Genomic DNA, 20,557 nt, shown 5'->3' with positions numbered 1-20,557 from the left:
TGGGAAGCCATGAAACAAGGTCAACAACTGGTATGAGTTAGAACAGCCACAACAACAACATCAACAACAAATTACAGCATCATGAAAAAATGGGCCGCTGAGTAACCATCACATGGGTGACAAAAAGGAAACACAAAAGTCTCTTGGGAAAAATAATGCCATCATATAATTCATGAGTCCGTGATGAATTCAACAAGAGAAAAGAAATTATTTGGAATAAACCAAACTGCCAGTCCCAGAAAAGACCCCTAAACAGTCTACCAGTGCTGAGACTTAGCGCTGCATTTCCTGGTCTCTTTGCATTGTTATGTAGCAATACCCAGCTAAGGAGAGTAAGCCAGAGGACATAGCAACCTTCCTTCAACTCTTACTGCAGCTTGGAAACAGGAGTGCGTTGGCAGTAGCTTGTTTAGCCAGAGCTACGCCAACAGGTGGGAAAACCATGAAACAGGACTGCACACAACTTAATCAGCACACTTTTGATACAAGTTGGGAGGTTTTGTGGATGTAATAATTCAGGCTGCCAAGTAGGATGCCTACATGTTGTATCAGAGTGCTGGTTCAAGCCCTGCCTCCTATTCTTGTGGTCCAACTTCCAGTAGATGACGACTCAAAGTTCTTGAGCTCTTGCTACTCATATGGAAGGCCCAGATGGAATTCCCAGGCTCAGCTGGGACAGTCCTGGCCATTATTGGTAGCTGGGAATGGAAGCAGCAGATGGAAGATGTCTATCTATCTATCTATGCTACTATCTCTGTCATTCTACCTTTCCAGAAAGAGCAAGAAGGAGAGAGAGAAAGGGAGAGAACGAGAACTGGAATCCCAATGACTACACAGCTCCTATACTAACCAGGACTAGGCAAGACCAATTAAACTATATGTTGGGGTTGATGTTGTGGGCTAAGGAGTTGAATAGTGCTCGTTAACCTGGGCAGGAACAGGAACTGGGCTTGTGGCTAAAAACACCTAGACTAATTGTTCTCATCTGTATCCAATATCCTGCTAAATGAGGAAGGGGTGGGGAGAGTATATAAGGAGAGATGAAGGAGCAATAAAGGAAGACTCGGTAGAGACTTCTACCATCACTGGTCTCCTGTCGGTGCTTCATCCCTAGACCCTCTCCCTGTCCACGTTACTGGCTCTGCTGGCTGGAGCAAATGGTGCCTAATGGTGGGGCACTGCACGCGAGACAATCTGAGGGACCCCTGGTTTAGAATTTAAAAATTTTGCAGGAGTATAAGTGATTTCATCCCCAGACCCTCTCCCAGTCCTAGGGCATGAGGGATGATCTGTGGGACCTCTGGAACTCTGGAGGGGCATTATGATTTCATCCCCAGATGTTCTCCCCATCCTGGGGCACGAGGGACAATCTGAGGGACCCCGGAAATCCAGAGGTAAGTTTAGAATTAAATATTTTGCAGGGGCATAAGTAAAATTTATCATGGGGCAAGAACTTGGTAAAGTGCAGATGATTAAGAGACTCCGAGATCTGTTCCAGTCACAAGGCACCGACACTAAGCTTAAGGCCTCACAGAAGTTCGTTGAAACTGTCTGCGATGTCTCCTCTTGGTTTGCTCTCCTTGTAGCCTTTTCCTCTGGTGCTTGGTAAAAAATGCTTTGTCATCCCTCAAGCAGTGGTGCAACCCTTCCTTGAAAAATTATCTGTAAGAAGGGGGAGGGAGCCGAAAACCAGAGTAAGTAGACAGAAGGCACTCCAAACCAGGGTGAGAAAGAAGCCGCAAACCAGAGTAAGAAGACAGAAGGAACCCCAAACCAGGGTAAATAAGAAGAAGGAACCCCAGATCAGACTAAGTCTGGAGAAACTGCGAGATGTAGATTCGGAGTCCTCTTCTGAGGAGGAAGGGGAAGAAGATAGAAGTGAGTTTGTTGAGAATCCTCCACCTGTAGAGCAGGTGCCCAAAGAGCATATGCCAAGCAAAAACTGCTTTTGGCCAGGCAGAGCCCTCTGCGCAGCCTGTGCCATTGGTGCCATTAAATCAGGACGCAGCTGTGAGATTTATGGGAGCAACTTCAGCGTCTTTCCCTTCAGTTGAGGCAAGATTAGCAATAGCCCCAGACAAAATACAACTTATTTCTCTGTTTAATTATTTGGAATTTCAACTTTTTCGGAATTGTATTAAACCCAAATTCTCACAGTCCAGATGTTTTTAGCCATCTTTAAAAAGGTATGCAAGAATTCAAAAATTTCAAATTCTAGGGCTTCCCTTGGTATTCTTACAAGGTCTCAAGAATGCCAATGAATTAATCTCCCATTTTGTGGAGTTAATCAGGTTTATTGAATTATATTAAGATTATTTGCAAATTGACGTGATACACATCCCAGAGTTTGGGACACTAAAGTATGGAACAACGGAACTGTACTGATGAACATGTGCGGGTAGGCATGCTTATATTGTAACAGCAAGTTGATTTGTTGGCAGAGGAGCAGCAGATGCTGTGGGATATGCTCAGGGCCTCTTGTTCCCCATCATATGTGTTGATGTATGTAACATCTATGCAAGTGCAAAATGTTTCCCAAGCCCGGGAACTGCTGTCTGCTCATTGCTTCCGAGCTAAAGATACTCCTAGCAATGGAACAGGGTTGCCAGCCTCTCCAAGTATGGTTTGTGCAGCTGCAGCAGGCAACGCAGCCAGTGACAGGTAAGATGGACCAGGCACTGACAAACCTAAGACAGGGGCTCCATCATTCTACGGAGATTCCTGATGACGGATAAGGCTGATAACCTGAGAGCCCACAACCTAAGACAGGCACATTCAAGTCTGCTTTAAAACAAAAAAGGGGGACCTGTTGTGGGCTAAGGAGTTGAATAGTGCTCGTTAGACTGGGCAGGAACAGGAACTGGGCTTGTGGCTAAAAACACCTAGACTAATTGTTCTCATCTGTATCCAATATCCTGCTAAATGAGGAAGGGGTGGGGAGAGTATATAAGGAGAGGTGAAGGAGCAATAAAGGGAGACTTTGCAGAGACTTCCACCATCACTGGTCTCCTGTTGGTGCTTCATCCCCAGACCCTCTCCCTGTCCATGTTACTGGCTCTGCTGGTCGGAGCAGGCATAATGCTTTCAGGCATGCCTTCAATTATGGCATCCCACACAGACACCAATTCAAGTTCCAGCTGATCCATTTTCTATCCAGCTCCTTGCTAATGCAACTGTGAAAGCAGTGGAAGATGGCTGAAGTGGTTGGGTCCTTGGACCTGTGTGGGAGACCCAGAAGAAGATATTGGCTACTGGCTTCATCCTGGCCCAGCTTCAGCACTGAGACCACTCTGGAAATGAATCAGTAGACAGTTCTGTCTGTCTTCCTCTGTGAAATGCTACCTTTCAAATGAGTCTTTAAAAAAATAAAGATTTATTGGAAAGGTGGACATACAGAGAGAAGAGACAGAGAGGAAGATGGTTCACTCCCCAAGTGACCGCAAGGGCTGGAACTGAGAGGAGCCTCTTCCGGGTCTTCCACGCAGGTGCAGGGCCCCAAAGCCTTGGGCCGTGCTCCACTGCCTTCCCAGGCCACAGGCAGGGAGCTGGATGGGAAGCAGGGCTGCCAGGGCTAGAACAGGCACCCAGATGGGATCCTGGCATACTAAAGGTGAGGATCTTAACCTCTACAACACTGCGCCGGACCCTCAAGTGAGTCTTTTAATACAAATCCCACCATGTATATTGCCCAGACAGTAACTGACTTTGGTATTTTTATACTCAAGACTAACTTCATCTGATATCAAAGGGTATTATAAAGTCCTTAAAAAATACACCAGTTTACATTCTGGCCACCAATCATCAATTACCAAACAGATCAGTTTTTTTGAACACTTTTGTTATTTCCTGAAAGGTCCTCTAGCTGGTTGGTGATTCCAGTTTTGGGGGAGTGGTCTCTAAGTCTTAAGCATTCCACCGAAGTGTCTTTACTATTCACACCTCTAAACAGTGTATGCTAAGGAGCTGACTCCACTTGGGGCCTGACAGGCAGTAAAATCAGCCATGTGAGCAGAAGCCTGAGGATTCAGACAGCTGACATGCGCCCAATCTCCAGGAAGGTGGAAGGAGACCTGATCATCAATTTCATCCTGCTGGGCAATGATTCTATCAGTCCCAGCTTCAAATCCTAATGAAGACTGTAGGAAAGCTCTGGTGAGTTTCTTTGCTGGCAATATTTTTCACACTGTCACTTGATGATGCTCTGGAAGTTAACATGTCCTGATTTCATGGGGGAGAGGACAAATTAAAGTGGATTTGGAACCATACTTAGCCTTATCTTATGTACTTTTGGGCATAAATTTAATAAATAAGGAATGAATTCACTTGAGTTTATATCCTTTTTCTTAAACATTTCATGGAAATGTAATGAAAAATTCATTTCAATGCAAACAATTTTTGAAATCTGCACATTCAAATAAGGTACCTTCCACTGCTTTTTGATTGAAAATATTCTCACGTCCAAGATTGACCAATTAGTAGTCTGAATTTACTGTTACTTTAAATATATTTGTTTCTGGAGGGAACGAGCATTTTTATGTGAAGTATATGCCTTGAGTCGTCACAAAAGTTCTCCAGGGACTTCTAGCACCTGCTGCCTTCCAGTGTGTGCACTAGCAAGAAGCTGACACTTGAACCACATACCCTTGTGGATGGCCCTACCGCTAGGCTAAAGGCTGACATTTCTTTTCTCTTTTTTTGGTGCTACACTTTACATTTAAACTAACTATCTGGGGCTAGTGCTAAGGCTAAACAAGCTGATCCTCCACCCTGTGGCCCCAGCATCCCATAAGGGCACTGGTTCATGTTGCAGCTGGTCCACTTCCGATCCACCTGTCTGCTTATGGCCTGGGAAACTAGCACAGGATGGCTCAAGTCCTTGGGACCCTGCATCCACATGGGAGACCCAGAGGAGGCTCCTGGTTCTAAGCTTCAGATCAGCTCAGCTCTGTTTGTTGCAGCCATTTGGAGAGTGAACCAGCAGATGGACAGCCTTCTCTATCTATCCTTCTCTCTGTAAGATCGCCCATCCACTGGTTTACTCCCCAAGTGGCTGCAATGGCTGGAACTGAGTTGCTCCAAAGCCAGGAGCCAGGAGCTTCTTCCAGATCTCCCACACAGGTGCAGGATCCACGGCTTTGGGCCATCCTCTACTATTTTCCCAGGACAAAAGCAGGGAGTTGGAAGGGAAATAGTGCAGCCGGGACACCAACTGGTGCCCAAATGGGATCCGGAGCATGCAAGGCAAGGACTTTGGCCACTAGACTACCATGCTAGGCCCTAAATAAATCTTTTTAAAAAAACAGAGTAACTGTTCCTCCACAAATTACTCTGCTATATTTGCAGCTGATGACCCTTTGCTGTCAAATGGAATCAGTAATTCAAGGAGAGGTAGACCCTGGCTTAATTTATTAATAACTTATCGTCAGTATTTATTAGCTTAAGAAATTAGTCTATTATTCCTAGTTCATTAAGAATACTTTAAAGAGGGCCTGGCACGGTAGCCTAGCAGCTGAAATCCTCACCTTGTATGTGCTGGGATCCCATGTGGGCACCAATTCTGATCCCGGTGGCTCTGCTTCCCATCCAGCTCCCTGATTGTGGTCTGGGAAGGCAGTCAAGGACAGCCCAAAGCCTTGGGACCCTGCACCCACGTGGGAGACCTGGAGAAGGCTCTGGGTTCCTGCTTCAGATAGACTCAGTTCTGGCCGTTGTGGTCACTTGGGGAGTGAATCATCAGATGGGAGATCTTTCTCCTTGTGTCTCCTCCTATCTGTATATCTGACTTTCCAATAAAAAATAAAATAAATCTTTAAAAAAGAAAAAAAGAATACTTTAAATAGTACCCAGCTATAGGCAATTACCTAGGTTGCTTTGTACCTAGGCAAGTGTCACACTGCTGGGAGAAAAGCAGCTAAGGCTAATGGGCACCCTGGGCCTGGCTAATGCCAAATTTGTGTTAACTATATCCATATGCCAGCTTAGTTGCTTTTTCTATACCACTTTTTTTTTTTAAACAGATGTAGGGAAGGCAGGGAACGCCAGGCTGAGACACACTACTTCAGCCCCAGGCAGTTGTAGGTATGACTGAGGACATGTTTGACAGACAAGGAATGACTTCAGCTGGTTTCCACGGACTAGGCCATTGCACACAGAGGTAAGCAATGTAATGGACAAGGCGATTTAGAAGTGGGGAAATTGGAAGGCATGCCTGGGTCAGGCCAAGGCACCTGCCCCTGTGGGAGACTTGGGGTAAGCTAAGTATAAGTAGCACTGCCTGCCACTCAGTAGTACATGCAAAATCTGGGATTAGGGAGCATGCCAAGCTGGGCTGGGCTGGACCAAGTACCTGCCTGCAAGTGTCAGAGTAGGGGGTGAGCCACATCGGGCTAGGCCACAGGACCCACTAGAATATAGCAGATGCACATGGGAGGCATGATGGCCAGTACATCCAGGCCAGTAGGGGACATCAAATACCTTGTCAAAGAATGGAAAGCAGAATAGGTTGGACAATTCTCCAGGCCAAGCTCTGCAGCATGTTCCTGGGTCTGTGGATGCACTAAAGTGGAACTGGTCAACCAACAGACCTTGGATAGATTTTTATCAACCCTGGTACACCAAACCAACAATGTCTCAGAATTATTAAAACCATCCAAGTGACACCCTTGGAAACTCTTCCCCACATTGGGGTCTTCAAAGCATCATCAAGTGACTGTCCCCAATCTCTGCGTGCTGGTGTAGTTTGACAGCAAGGCACAGCTTACTCCCTCTACCATCCCCCTCCTGTGTCCCACCCACCATCCTCTCCACCCTAACTGGAGGTCTACATGGGCATGCATCTCTCTCAACTTTGTAAACAATGTTACTGTTTCACAAATGTAAGTAAAACAGTTCCCTAAATATAAGTAGGAAAAGCTCTTTTTAGAATTTTTCTTCCATTATTTCAACTTATGTTTGTTCCTTCAACTTTTCACAAACTTGTAGTACAAAGCTTCAACGTACCTCCTGGATGGCTGTCATGACAACGTGTTGCACAGATTCCTCCATCATCATAATAGCTTGGATGTACTCTGAAAATAAGAACAATCTGGAATGTCACTGTTCAAGTCAAAGACAGTCAAGGGAACACAGGCTAACACTCCAAAACTTGTCCCAAGTACTTTCCTAGGAATCCCACAGGCAGAGCCAAAGTAAAAGCTGAGAAGCAAAGCATTCTTCTTTCCTTGAAATAACTTTTTCCTTTTATCATTCCCTACAAAATTGAGCTTTCAACACCAAGTCCTGGGATGTAGCATCAGCATGAATGTGTGATTGTGTGAAACAGTGAAATGGGATCCAAATCAAGGTGGAAAGAATTCCATACTACTTTCTAATCTAAAAATCATCTTTCACATTATGTGATAGCAAGGCACTGACTTATGTACAGTACCCACCTTAGTATCTTCTAATACAGAAAAGCAAAATAAAACTGAGTTGCTTAGGATAAAGAATTGAGAATTTAAGATAGAAGTTATCACAGTTAAACAGCTATCATATAATCCTGAATTTTAAAATGTCCCACAATTCATAATTAAGCTAACAAAGCAACCCCATAAGGTACATCTTTACCACAGCCAAAAAGAGTAAGATCTTTCTAGCTTATAGTGGCAATGAGATGCAAAATTCTTAAGTTTTTCCCTTCTAAAAAAATTCTGCAAATAGTTTTCAATATTTTAGATCTAAGCAACAGATGATAAAGGTGGAATTAAGCATAGAAAAAAATCAGCGGGTCAGCTGGATAATGTTGTATTTTTTCATAAAAAAATTTTGAAAGACTAAAGTGATATACAAATCTTAGCCTCAATTGTTTCTTTGACCCCATACATCCAAAATAGGAGACATTCAAAAGTCTTCTGACTCCTCAGATTAGAATACAAAGGGATCTTACTGGGAAATTGTTTGAGTAATCTTTTAAGAAGATACACATGTGTTTTGAATACCAAACTGCAATGATTGTCCTAATAATTTATTTTGAAACAGAAACTATGTTTACAACACAATTAAATTATGACACTCTGATTCTTAACTGCCAAAACTTTTAGTTTGTCAAAATTTTAAGTAAACATCATCATAATATTTAGACTCAGTCAAATATTTGGTTATACAAATACAAATGAAATAACTAAATCATAGTCTGTTCTTAGGCCAACAGCAGTAGCATATTGTAACTCAAATAGTGTTCAGTCAAAAAACAACTTTTTAGTTTGATTTCTATCATTCGGTTTATTTTCTTGATAAAGATCACCCTGTGAATGCCGGAAAATAGCAACAGAGAGCTTGTAGTTACGTGTTCAAACTATGCAACAGAGAATTCAAAGGCAGCAGAGATGTTCACAGAGTTACCACGGCTAACTAGCTCTCAAAATAAAAAGTGTGGACATGGAAGAGAAGAAGCAGTGGTACTGGTGATGAAGAAGGAAAATCTGATGACAGCCTGCTCGATGTGAAGACCACCACAGTGGAAGAAGAGAGGTACGAAGTTAGTCAGGTGTGAGAGGGGAAGCGTTAGTTTAGAAGCGGTGTTGCCACGTCAAGGCCCTTCCCCGCGAACACCGTAAAATGCTAAATGAAAAAAATGGTGATGATAATTATGTTATTCATAAAAAAATTTAAAGACCTTTAAAGTCCAAAATAAATTATATGTGACTACTGGGTACACATCTCTGAGGCAATGCTATAGACTAAACAAGGTATGCTAGGTGAGGGAGTTTATTCTGGAACCTTGGCCATCTAAAATTTACAGCATAGTTTAGTACAAAGCATATTAAGTTCAAATGCAGAAGAAACATGGGTTTTTGTCCTCAGCTAGACTCTCACAAGAAATCTTGGGCAAGTTAGATAATGCTAAGTAATCCCATTTTGTGAACATAAAAACTATTTTTTATTCTGTGTCTAGTAAGTATCAGAATGAAAACAAACACTAAGTAAATATTCTCTTCAGTGCTTTGCCTTTTCAATGTACCACCATTTTATTTGGCCCAATTGGAGAAATCAGGTAGCCAAGATAAATAATATGCATTTGAGTCAATGTTTTCTCATAGGAAAGACTGAATATGAAGCCATTAATTTGCATGGAGCTTTAGGGATGGACTACAAAGCAAACACACAATTTCATTTAACTCTGGTATCTCCCAGATTTTGCTCTCTCATTTTGTAAACAAGTAAACATGTTGAATGTCTTATCCAAAGTAAATCAGGTTGTAAGAGCCACTTCTGTAAGCCTTGCGTTATAAGCATACCATAAATATGCAGGGACAGCTAATACTTCATTAAGAAACTTAATTTGGTTCTTAGCCTCCATTGTGTCCCTAAGAGTAGATACGCCTTTAGTCTGGACAAGTGAATGCTTGAATGCTACCTCCTGCTCCTGCAACATTTCTGCTATTCAAAGGCAAAACTGAATTTAGATGTTAATAGAGTTCTGATCTGTATGAGAAATCCAACAGACTGTGCTGTTTTCAAAGGACTATGGGGGCATGTACCATCCATCTTCTGTCTTTTCTTAATTCTGTGTGGTATTAAATAGGAAGGTTAGCCAACTCTTAACAGCCATATGCTTCCAAAGATACTGATGTGTTAAGCAGAATCCTCAAAGTTGATGAATTTCCAGATATTGAGAACTACAATAATTTATCATTTACCTTAAAATTAAAACATTTTAGTAATATATAATAATCAAATGTAGAAATTCTATTTTAATTCTTTTTCCTTTTTATTTTTCAGACGGGAAGATTTATTGAGGAGAGTTCAGGGAATGAGCCTGCCTTTTGAGCAGGGCATCCATCCCAGTGGCCTCGGCTGTTGACAGGCGTCATCCTATGATCCCTGGGGTTCATAAACCATGGTAACAGATAAAAAAAGAACTGAATTCTATCTAGTTTCTTGTGTTCAAATGAGAAAGTGTATTGTGATCATTTAAAATGGTTCTGAACCAGTATTGAAAGAGGAAAAAAAAAAGGCTTTCTGGCTTATAAGAAAATTCTGTTCCCTGAGCCTATTTTAATTCTTGAACTACATTAATATGTAAACTAAAATTTACTATAAGAGCATGACTCAATAAAATCTAAAAGGAATGAGGCCAAGAAGAAACACGCTCTTTAGGGCTGAGTGCGGTAGCCTAGTGGCTAAAGCCCTGGCCTTGAAAGCACCCAAATGGATGCCGGTTGGTATCCCAGCTGCTCCACTTCTCTTCCTGCTCATTGCCAGTGGCCTGGGAAGGCAGTAGAGAATGGCCCAAAGCTTTGGGACCCTGCACCCACTTGCCACATGGGAGATCTGGAAGAAGCTCCTGGCTCCAGATCAGCTCTGCTTAGGCCATTGTGGCCATGTGGGGAATGAACCAGCAGATGGAGGATCTTTCTGTTTTTGCTTCTCTGTGTAAATCTGCCCTTCCAATAAAAATAAATATCTGTAATCAGAGACCAATAAAACTCTTCATAACGTCAAGAGAACAATGGTGACTACAATTAAACTTACCACAAGAACATAAAAAAGATACAATAACAAGTTGCATTATCAGGGATGGGCTAGGACACTAGTTTAAGCTTAAAAATATTCACTTATTCCAAAGTGAGTGAAGGTAAGATTCTATAACGGCATTATCTGAAGCAGTCCCATTTCCTTATCCTGCTTCATTTTGCTTCATCTTTTTCTCACTATATTCTAAGTACAATGTTGTGGACTTCTCAATTTCTCAAAGTTTAGACTGATTTAAGTTTCTAGAATTTATACTATCTAGATTATACTCCATATTTTTACTTAAATAACTTCCCTGACCCTGATATGTCCAGTCATCGCTCCGATTAATTATTCGTGTAATTATTTAACATCATCCCTTCCACCCAAGTTCCTCAGGCACATACATTTGCTTGTTTTGTATAACACTGTGTTCCCACCCTTAGATAATACATCAGTTCAACAAATGCTTGTGAAATGAATCAACTACAGAGAGGAGAAAAATGGTGAAAGTATTTATGCTACACATAATAAATTTGGGCAGCAGTTTTTAGAAATAACTCAGTTCTATGCAAATGAGTAATTACCAATATAAGGAAGAGAAAAGCTATTAAGATAAACACAAGGGAAGAATTTTTAAATTTATTCCTTTATTATCTTACATATAAAGCCAGTTTTCAAGTAACTTCCCTAAAACCACAAATCTATCACCTTGAGTTTGTGGTACATATAAAAGTACTGCACTGCCTAATAAAATCTGTAAATTAATTGCACTTTTCAAAGTATATCTTAACTTCAAATAAATTACCTTGCTTCTGTTCACAGTTCACAGCGCAGCCTAAAATGAGCTGTAGCATTCTCCCGAGCTCAGCTGCGTCGGAATGCTCCCCAACAAGGCTCACATCAGGAAGGGTGAAATCGTTAATCTGCTGTCCTAGGATCTGGATGGAGACAGGGAGATACTTCTGTCACACCGATATGTCAAATGCTGTATCCGATACTGATGAGCCTGCTACCCTCAGATAACTGCTAAGGACAGTGTTACTGTCCTCACACACAGCTTCTGGTTTTTGCCTTTCACACTGAGATTTTAACTATCCTGGAATGTGTTATGGGCACTGAGCAAAGCAATGAGTATTACTGATGCTTCTGCAACAAAAGGCCTGGACACACACGTGCTCTAAAGCTGAGACTTAACGTCATAGGGTCAGAGTGCAGCAGGTTAAGCCACCACCTCCAACATCAGCATCCCATGTGAGTGTCAGCTAGACTTTCAAGTGCTCCACTTTCCATTCAGCTCCCTGTAATGCTCCTGAGAAAGCAGTAAAACATGTCCCAATTACTTGAGTCCCTGCCACTTGGGAGATCTAACTCTTCCTCTAACTCTGCCTTTTAAATAAATATAAATATTATTGTTGTTTTATTTAATAAAAACATCATGTCCCCAGCAGTAAGGTCCCCTGAGCCACCTTCACTTCGTGTAACTCCTAAAATGCTGGTGGGACAATCTTCATCAGGAAGGAGAATAGAGGTTCTCTTAAAGGGAAGACAGGCTAAATAAATGACTGATATGCACATAGTGAAATTTACCACTAAAAAGGCCCCTCACTCAGAATCTAAACACCTTTTACAGTGCTTTATTTACTTTTTTGTCTGAAAAGCAGGGAGTCAGAGACTTCTCATCCATTGGCATAGGCTGAAGTCAGGGACCATGAACTCAATCCAGGATTCCACATGTGTCACAACTACTTGGGATCATCAGCTGCTAGCTCTCACGGTGCACATTAGCAGGAAGCTGGAATCAGGAATTAAGCTGGGACTCCAACCCAGGCATTCCAGTAGGTGTTGTGAGCAACCCAGCCAGCATCTTGGCTGCTATGCCAAACACTTGTCCCTGAGCCTTACTTGTAAATATCAACACCCCCAAAACAGGTCCTACTGACCTGGGTTGTAGGATGAACGTTTACTTTACAACTATTAAACCCCACAGGAACTTACTGTGTCCTTTTCCAAAATCATGTTTATCTCACAGTGACTGTGTGGCGGAGCCCCAACAAAGTGCTGCAGTGTGAGGAATGCAGTAAAGAGGAAAGGGGAACACTGAGTGAGCCTGGGGGTGTGGGGTGGGGGCAGCACAAGCCACACAGTTGTGTATGTGGAAGCTGAGCACACCACAGAGAGCCCAGAGGGCACATGTGGAGGCAGGCGCAGTCAGGAGGAACACTGAGTGAGTTGGGGGGCAGTGGGCAGGGGTACACACAAGCCACACAGCTGGATGTGGAAGGAGGGCACGTATGGAGACAGAAGGGCAGATGGACTCTGAAGGCAGCCTGTTCGGCAGGCTGGGGTACTTGGGAGTGGGATTTAGGGTGCAGAAGCAGGTCATTTTGGTCCTACTGAGTTAGGTTAGGGATATGGCTTTTACCCTAATGAAAGTAAATCCAATCCAGTGAACAAGAATATATCAACCCAAGAAGGATACAATGTTATTCTCAAGAAAGATATAAAATAAGTTGCTGGCAGAGGTGTCTTCTAAGAGAAAGAATAAAGTAAGCAAAACATGAAAGTAAAAAAACCTCATCTTTTATTAATATTCTCGCAAAGGTAAGAGAAAGTATTACATTCCTAAAGGAAGAACAGTTTATAGAAGTACCACTCAGAAAACAATGTGTGCTCTGGGGCATTCCAACAGCAGAAATGGAGACTTCAACAAACACACTGCATGAAAGGTACGTATTATCTCAGAAACCAGGACAAAACCGCAAGACATAAAAGCAGGTCAGGGGCTGGAGCCATGGTGCAGCACACTAAGCAGCTGATTAGCGTGCTGCATCCCCATGTCCAAGTGCCAGTTCAAGTCTCTGCTGCTCTGCTTCTGATCCAGCTATCTGCTAATGTGCCCAAGAAAGCAGCACAAGATGGCCAAGTGCTTGGGCCTCCACGCACATGGGAGACACAGACAGAGTTCCTGCCGCAGCCCTGGCTCTAGTGGCATCTAGGGGAATAAGCAAGCAGAGGACCACTTTGCCTTTCAAATCAATCAGTTCTGAAAAAAGGAGGTTCAAAGGCTGGACAGAAGTTCTAAAAAGAGTAAACAGAAAATAAAGGGTTTTAAAAGAGTCAAGTGTAGACATTCAGAAGAAAATTTTCTAAAACTAAAACAAGCAGATATCCAAATTTTAAGGGTTTGCTAAATGCCAAGCACAATAAAAAAAATATATATATATATATATCACACAAAATACTTCACCCCAAAGCATACAGCATGAGCTCTGGGGTATGAAGGGTTCTTGGAAGCTTCCAGAAATGAATATGTCACCAACAGAAAACAGCAACAAGAAAAACTTCAACACCACTGCTGCAGGCTGGAGGTGAATGAAGCACAGCTCCCAAACCACCAAGAGATCACTTTCACCCCGAAACTCCAAATACAGCTCAACCCTACAGGACAAAGGCTGAACTAACACTCATTCCATGTACAAAGGTTTTTTAAAATACCAAAGGTTCACCATGTACTTTCCTAAAAATGCTCCTGAAATGTGTTCCATCAAAATAAAACAGTAAACCAGGAAAGAAGTACACAGGACTCAACAGATGGAATAAATGAAGAAAAACAAAGAAAATCCAAGGACAAGCAGCAGGTCTTCACAGAATGAGTTTATTGTTCTATTTATTCCTGTTAGAATGAATAACTATTTTGCTGCACAGGTAAGTGCTATTTGCTTAAACCCAGACAGCACTGGGAGTATGTGCATAATACTAGATATGTATATCATGTTACTTTGCTACAATCTAAAAAGATTTCTAAGAGCTAGCGTAATGGTTCAACCAGCAGTGCCCACATTCCATTTGGGTGTCAGTTAGTGTCCTGGCTGGTCCATTTAATGAGAACAGATGTGAGTGTAAGTAGAGGTAAAACTTGTGGGGAAATGGACTGTAAGGAAATGATGCAGCAGCTGAGTTCTAGCAGTGTGGTGTCTGTTTATCCTTTGGGATAGAGAAAGGTAACATGAAGCTAGTTACTGTACTGCCCAATTTCTCTCCATCAGTGCCAGACTGTTCTGATATAAATCCAGAGGGCAAAATCCATTCACCCAGAAATGTAGCTTTTCCAAGGGAAGAAATGGCAGACCACCATGGAGATGACTGGCACACAGACCTCATACGACCTTCACAAATCATGCAAGAAAGGAGATAACTGGTAGCATAAAGTAAATCCAACAAAAAGTAACAATCATTGTCATATGACCCAATGTACAGCAAAAGAAAAAAAAAAAAGACTATTGCTCTACTGATCACCTAATAAATGGCTGATAAGCAAAAATATGCTAGAAACTAAATGATGGAAGACAAACTGACTAATTTTGAAGCAAAAGTTCCTTATTTTATAACAATTATAAAATCAAACTATCCTGTGGTAATATTTCCAATAGGAATGAGTGAAAACTCCTTACCTCATGATTGTAATCCAGGATTCCTTTTAAAATCTTCTTTAAATTGCTAATCTGTTTAAAAATAGAGAACAAATGAAGACACACATTTGTTAAATTTCATTTAAGTGAAAATACAATTTAACACAAGAAAACTTCTGAGCCAACCAATCATTCTACATGAAGTACACCTATCCCTTATCCGAAAATCTAACATTCAAAATATTCTGAAATCTAAAACTGTTAAAAAATGTTCAACTATTGAAAGAAGAGAGATCAATCTCCCATCCAATGATTCACTGTACAAATGCTCAAAAGAGTCAGGGCGGGACCAGGCCAGGCCAGGAGCCCAGAACTCCAGGGGCTCCCTGTGAGTGGCAGACACGTGGGTCACCATCTGCTGCTTCTCAGGTGTTTATGGGAGCAGAGGAGCTATCCCATATGGGATGCAGGTGTTCCACACAGTGGCTTACCCCACTGGCCACAATGCCTGCCCCGAAATCAAGCTGGCTCTCCAGAAGTTTCAAGTTCCAAGTGAGGGGTGCTCAGGTTGCCCCTGATGAGGTCCTAGAACAGAATAAAGCAGAGCCTGGACTATCAAGTGAAAGGGGCAAATGCCTTGCAGTACAAGTTAGTGGCGAAAGACCTCCATGTTTATAGAAGAAAATAACCTAAAAACTGCCTATTCATTAAAACAAACAAAAACTCTGTAGTAAAATTAACATATTTGTGCAAAAACTGGATTATACAAACAACGAATCTTGTGTTTTACTTCCTTATTCTAGATGCTCACTTTTTTCATATTTTAACCTGACAGTCTTACAGATCAATAAAATTTAAAATAGAAATTTTTTTCTCCATTACAGAAAGCTTTTTAGATCATCTTTAACCAGCAGTATTGCAAAACTGAAGATGTCTAACACAGGATGGTACAGGAATTTCAGTTCTGAACTTGGGTCTCAGTAATACTCAGGACACTGAAGATAGCACACAGAGGTTTACTTGTGTGCATGCAGGGGTAGAGAGATGCAAATCCTGCTTTGTTTAATGGTAAGTAGCCTTGCTTTAAAATCCATGAATTGTCTTAAACATCTTATGACATTAAAAATGAATAATTTCAGAGTACAGTGCTGTGGCACAGCATCCTGATCCTGCACCTACGGCACCAGCATTTTCTATAGGCACCAGTTCGAGCCCCAGCTGCTTTACTCCCAATCCAGCTCCCTGTAGGGAAAGCAATGGAAGATGCTCTAAGAACTTGGGATCCTGCAACCAAGTGGAAGACTTGGAAGAAGCTCCGAGCTCCTGCCTTCAGATCTCCCCAGCTCAGATCATTAGAGCCAACTGGGAATCAGCAGATCTCTCTCTCTGTCTCCCCCTCTCTAATTCTTTCAAGTAAAGTAAATACACTTAAATAGTCATTTTAATAGCCTATTCTTGAAAGATTGTTTAAAAATGGCAACAATGGGGGTGAGTGCAGTGGCTCAACTAAATCCTCCATCATCTCCCATAGGGGCATAGGTTTCAGTCCTTGGCTGCTCCACTTCTCATCCAGCTCCCTGATTATGCCCTGGGAAAGCAGCAGAGGATGGCCAAAGTGCTTGGACCGCTGCATCCAGGTAGGAGACCTGGAGGAAGCTCCTGTCTCCTGGCTTTGCATTGCCTCAGATCCAGCCATTGTAGCCATTTGGGGAGCAAATAAGCAGATGGAAGATCCTTCTCTCTCCTCCTCTCAATAAACATGCCTTTCCAATAAAGTAAATAAATCTAAAAAACAAAGCAAACAATAAAACCCCTTTTTTTCCTTAAATTAAAATAGTGCCATCAAAAAGTGCCCTTTGGGATGAGTAACGGCTTGGGATCCAGCTCTGGTACATACTGCAGTTTCCTGCTAACACACACCTTGGAAGCAGCAGGTGATGGTGCAGTTCAGTTCCTGTTGCTGTGTGGGAGAACTGGCCTGAGTTCCAGCCTTCTGGCTCAGCGTGGCACAGCCCCACCTATCACAGTATTAGGGGTAGTGAACCAACGGATGGGAGATATTTCTTTCTGTGTCTAACAAAAAATTTCCACTCAGTAACTTAATTTTAAAAATAAAGGAATTGGATTTGACAGATCTACAACCTAAATAATCAATACTCCTCATCAAGCATGTACCTTAGGGGAAATAAAAAGACAAACCAAGCTTAGCGCTTAAAAATAAGTGCACAAAGCTTGCAAAAAATATCAATATAGTTGTATAAAGTTACGGGGACAGAGAACTAACAGTGTGGTAGGCAAGAGCGAGCAGTGGTGGGACAGATAATGCTACAAAGGCAGCACCTGTGCTGAGGAAGCGATGACTGAGTTCTGCATCCTCACAGTAGTGGTTGTTATAGGAAGCCACAACCAAGGCAGTGTGACACAGAGCACACAGCACAGCACAGTGCAGTAACTGTGGAACCAGCATGCAGTGTGACTGTGCCAGTTTAGGCTTCCTAGACCCTGAACCAGTTATGCAAGATGTCAACAAGTGTGGGTGAAAAGCACACAGGACAACTCCCTGTGAATCAATAGCGTAGAAGTTTAAAATATAAAGAAACAACGTACTGGATTGCAACCAGCATTCTTTAAAATATAAACATCACATGTAAAGGGTTAGAACTTATTCAGCTTACACATACTTGTACATTCAGGTGGAAGTAGGTTACAATGTCAACTGTGTTTCTTACTGTGGGTTTTTGTGAAAGGAGCTTGAAAAATCCTGGAACATTAGGCTACTAAGAAGATGAATATGTTTCACTAAGTGCTTTGTACACAGTTAACAAAAATCAGTGTTTCTTGTTACATACAGTGCTACTCCAAGCATCGAACTACAAACCATCCCCAGTTACAAGCAGGGACACACAGGCACTCTGCTCCCCAAGTCCTTGCCCGGCAGCATCACCCTTCACTAGCTTATACTTTTATACTACATCTTCTCACGGTGAGACTTAAGGTACCACCAACTCCAGATTCTACATTATCTCACTACAAGCCACTTCAACTTCTAAAGCTTACTGAACATGTCAGACAAAATTTTAAAAAGAAGAAAAGAAAATCGACAAATATTATAAATACACAAATCTTTTTAAAAATGAACAGATGGAAAAAGAAAAATACCTTTAGCCTCCAATTATCTCCTACTTCGGTTTTGATTCTGTTTAGCCAGTTTTCATCAAAATATGCAGGATCTCTGCAAATAAGGAAAAGCTAGTAATTTGAGGTTGTGTAGCTAGCAAGCTAAGAACCCTCCACAAAACTGAATCTCAACCCGTATCATCACTTACCCGAACCATAAGAATGCATTTACCATACACCAGTCATTTAAAAAAGCTCAGCACAATTACAGCTGAATTCCCAAAATCAACTTGACTGTTACTTTTTATAAAAATATGTATTTCATCAAAAAGCAAACCAAGAGATAAAAATGATAATATACATTTAACACATTTTTAAAATAAGCTATAGATAAGAACACCAAACTGGAACCTATGACATAAGTATTACCTAAAAACAATCAAAATCAATCACATATTTTTTTAATGGGTAAAGTATATATATCAAGAAAGTTAAAATGAATTTTTCACTTAATATTTCAACAACCTTCATCACTTAATGCTAGAAGATTAACTAACAATGTCACTAAATTCCAATTTTTCCAAACATCACAAACTGAGAATCTATTTTCTCAGGTGCAGTACTGAGCACAAAAGCTGCACACAATCTGTTTGCAAAGTCTTAAAATCTAAAATACCTGCTGAGAGCAATCATATCAAAGCAAGGACAGACTCTGAATTCATATTTTTTCCTGTAAAAATCTCCCATTACGCCAAATAAAATCTATGTAGAAAAGGAGAATAAAGTTTTAAAACCAGCATGAGATAATTTTAAGTATTCAAACTGGGATTTTGAGAAACTGGATGATCCGTTTCAGACTACAGTGGAACTCCAGCACTTCACTGTTCTAGAACTGTTAAGTCCAAGATCTTCCTAAAACAGAGTGCAATGAAATAGAAGTATTTGAGACAATCTGCATCTCATCTGTTATGCAACCCATTAAATATAATCAGCACTAAACCTCACTTAAATCAAGTGAATCTGAATGTTATTTGAAGATTTTACCTATTGTTATGAAGAAGAAAATATACTTATTTAGCTAATATCTATATATGAGGGGCCAGTGCAGTGTTGTGGCATGTTAATCCTCTGTCCTGCAGCATTGACATCCCATATGGGTACCAGTTTGTGTTTTGGATGCTCTATTTCTGATCCATCTCCCTGCCTGTGGCCTGGGAAAGCAGTGGAGGATGGCCCAAAGCCTTGGCACCCAGCACCCGTGTGAGAGGACTAGAAGAAGCTCCTGGCTCTCAACTTTGGATCAGTTCAACTCTGGCTGTTGTGGCCATCTGGGGCATAAACAAGCAGATGGAAAACTTTTGTTGTCTCTCCTTTTTATCTGTAAAATCTGCCTTTCAAATAACAAATTAACTATAGTGGGTTGGTCTGGCATGGCCACAGTATCTGTTGCTGTAGGTCAGGACTAGGGGCGAGCCAACACAGGCTGAGCCAAGCACCCACTGGTGGGTGTGAGATCCACGACTGGAAGCTGGACATATACAGGGGAGCTTGGGGAATTCCCCTATTAAGACACAGTCACAGTTGTTGAGCACAGGAATCGAGGCTTTGGACAGTCCAGGTCAAGCCATAGTACCTATCAGCATACACGTGGGTCAGGTCTGGGGGGAAGACTGGACTGGGCTAGTCTATAACACCCACTTGAGGATGTAAGGACCAAGAAGGGATGCAGTCCAGACTGGGTTGAGAAAGCAACACCTGCCAGTTCACGTTAGGGTTACGACCTGAACCTAGCTGGGTTGGGCGAGGCTGCAGCACCTACTGGCAAATGCCGAAGTGAGATGGGCCATACCAGACGGGACTGCTGCATGTATAGGCACACACAAGACCCCAGGCCAGAAGTGAGCCTGTTGAGGAGACTGCAGGTACCCACCTCTCCACCCCACCCCTGCCCTCGATGGGCCACTGTTTTCACTGGGGAATGTGAGAGCTAGGAATGGGGGTGGTCCAAGCTGGACGGGGCTACATGCCCATCGGCTTTTATGAAATCTAGGTATAGGGGAGGGCTGGGCTACGCTAGAGCACAGCATCCACTGTGCATGCAAGAGCAACAGTAAGTGCCAACCAGCCGAGCTTTGCCACGGCATCCACTAGCAAGTGTCAGGACAGGGTGCAAGTTGTGTCGGACTGGAGTAACCCCCGGAAAATGCAAGATCCAGGACTGGGAGTGGGCCTAATAGAGAAAAAGGTGGGCACTTCTGTGCTGGGTTGCAGCTCCCAGCGCTGGGGACAGATTGAACTGGACAAAGTGGCAACCCCTGTTTGCATACATGTGGAATGGACTATAGTGTGGGTAAGCTAAGTTGTAAGACACATAGGTGTACACAAAAGCCTGATTGGGAAGCAACAGAGACCAGTCTAGTCTGCTCTACATACAGGAACCGGGGCTCAGAGAGGGCCTAGTAAGAATTATTGGGGGTCACCCCAACTAAGCTGCAGTCTGTGGCAGGCTGGGATGGGTGAGCCACAGCACCTGTTGG

General features: G+C 42.2%; 1 protein-coding gene across 3 annotated transcripts in view; it reads right to left on the bottom strand.

The window, feature by feature from the left end:
• The window catches only part of HOOK3 (hook microtubule tethering protein 3), a 98,051-nt gene that overhangs the window by 57,135 nt on the left and 20,359 nt on the right, over positions 1-20,557 (bottom strand). For 2 of the 3 annotated variants that reach the window (XM_040994188.1, XM_040994189.1), the window contains exons 3-6: positions 18,063-18,135; positions 14,946-14,996; positions 11,300-11,432; positions 7,000-7,067 (exon numbers count right to left, since the gene is read on the bottom strand). In XM_040994188.1, coding sequence (XP_040850122.1) covers positions 7,000-7,067; positions 11,300-11,432; positions 14,946-14,996; positions 18,063-18,135 — 325 coding nt within the window. Of the gene's footprint in view, positions 1-6,999; positions 7,068-11,299; positions 11,433-14,945; positions 14,997-15,394; positions 15,489-18,062; positions 18,136-20,557 lie in introns of all 3 variants that reach the window. The other variant, XM_040994190.1, reaches the window with a different exon arrangement.

The sequence above is a fragment of the Ochotona curzoniae genome, unplaced genomic scaffold (genome assembly GCF_017591425.1).
Source record: "Ochotona curzoniae isolate NIBS_2020 unplaced genomic scaffold, NIBS_Ocur_1.0 contig_899, whole genome shotgun sequence".
Classification (NCBI taxonomy): Eukaryota; Metazoa; Chordata; class Mammalia; order Lagomorpha; family Ochotonidae; genus Ochotona; species Ochotona curzoniae.
The sequence above is the reverse complement of the archived record's forward strand: the minus strand, read 5'-3'. Positions and strand labels throughout refer to the sequence as shown.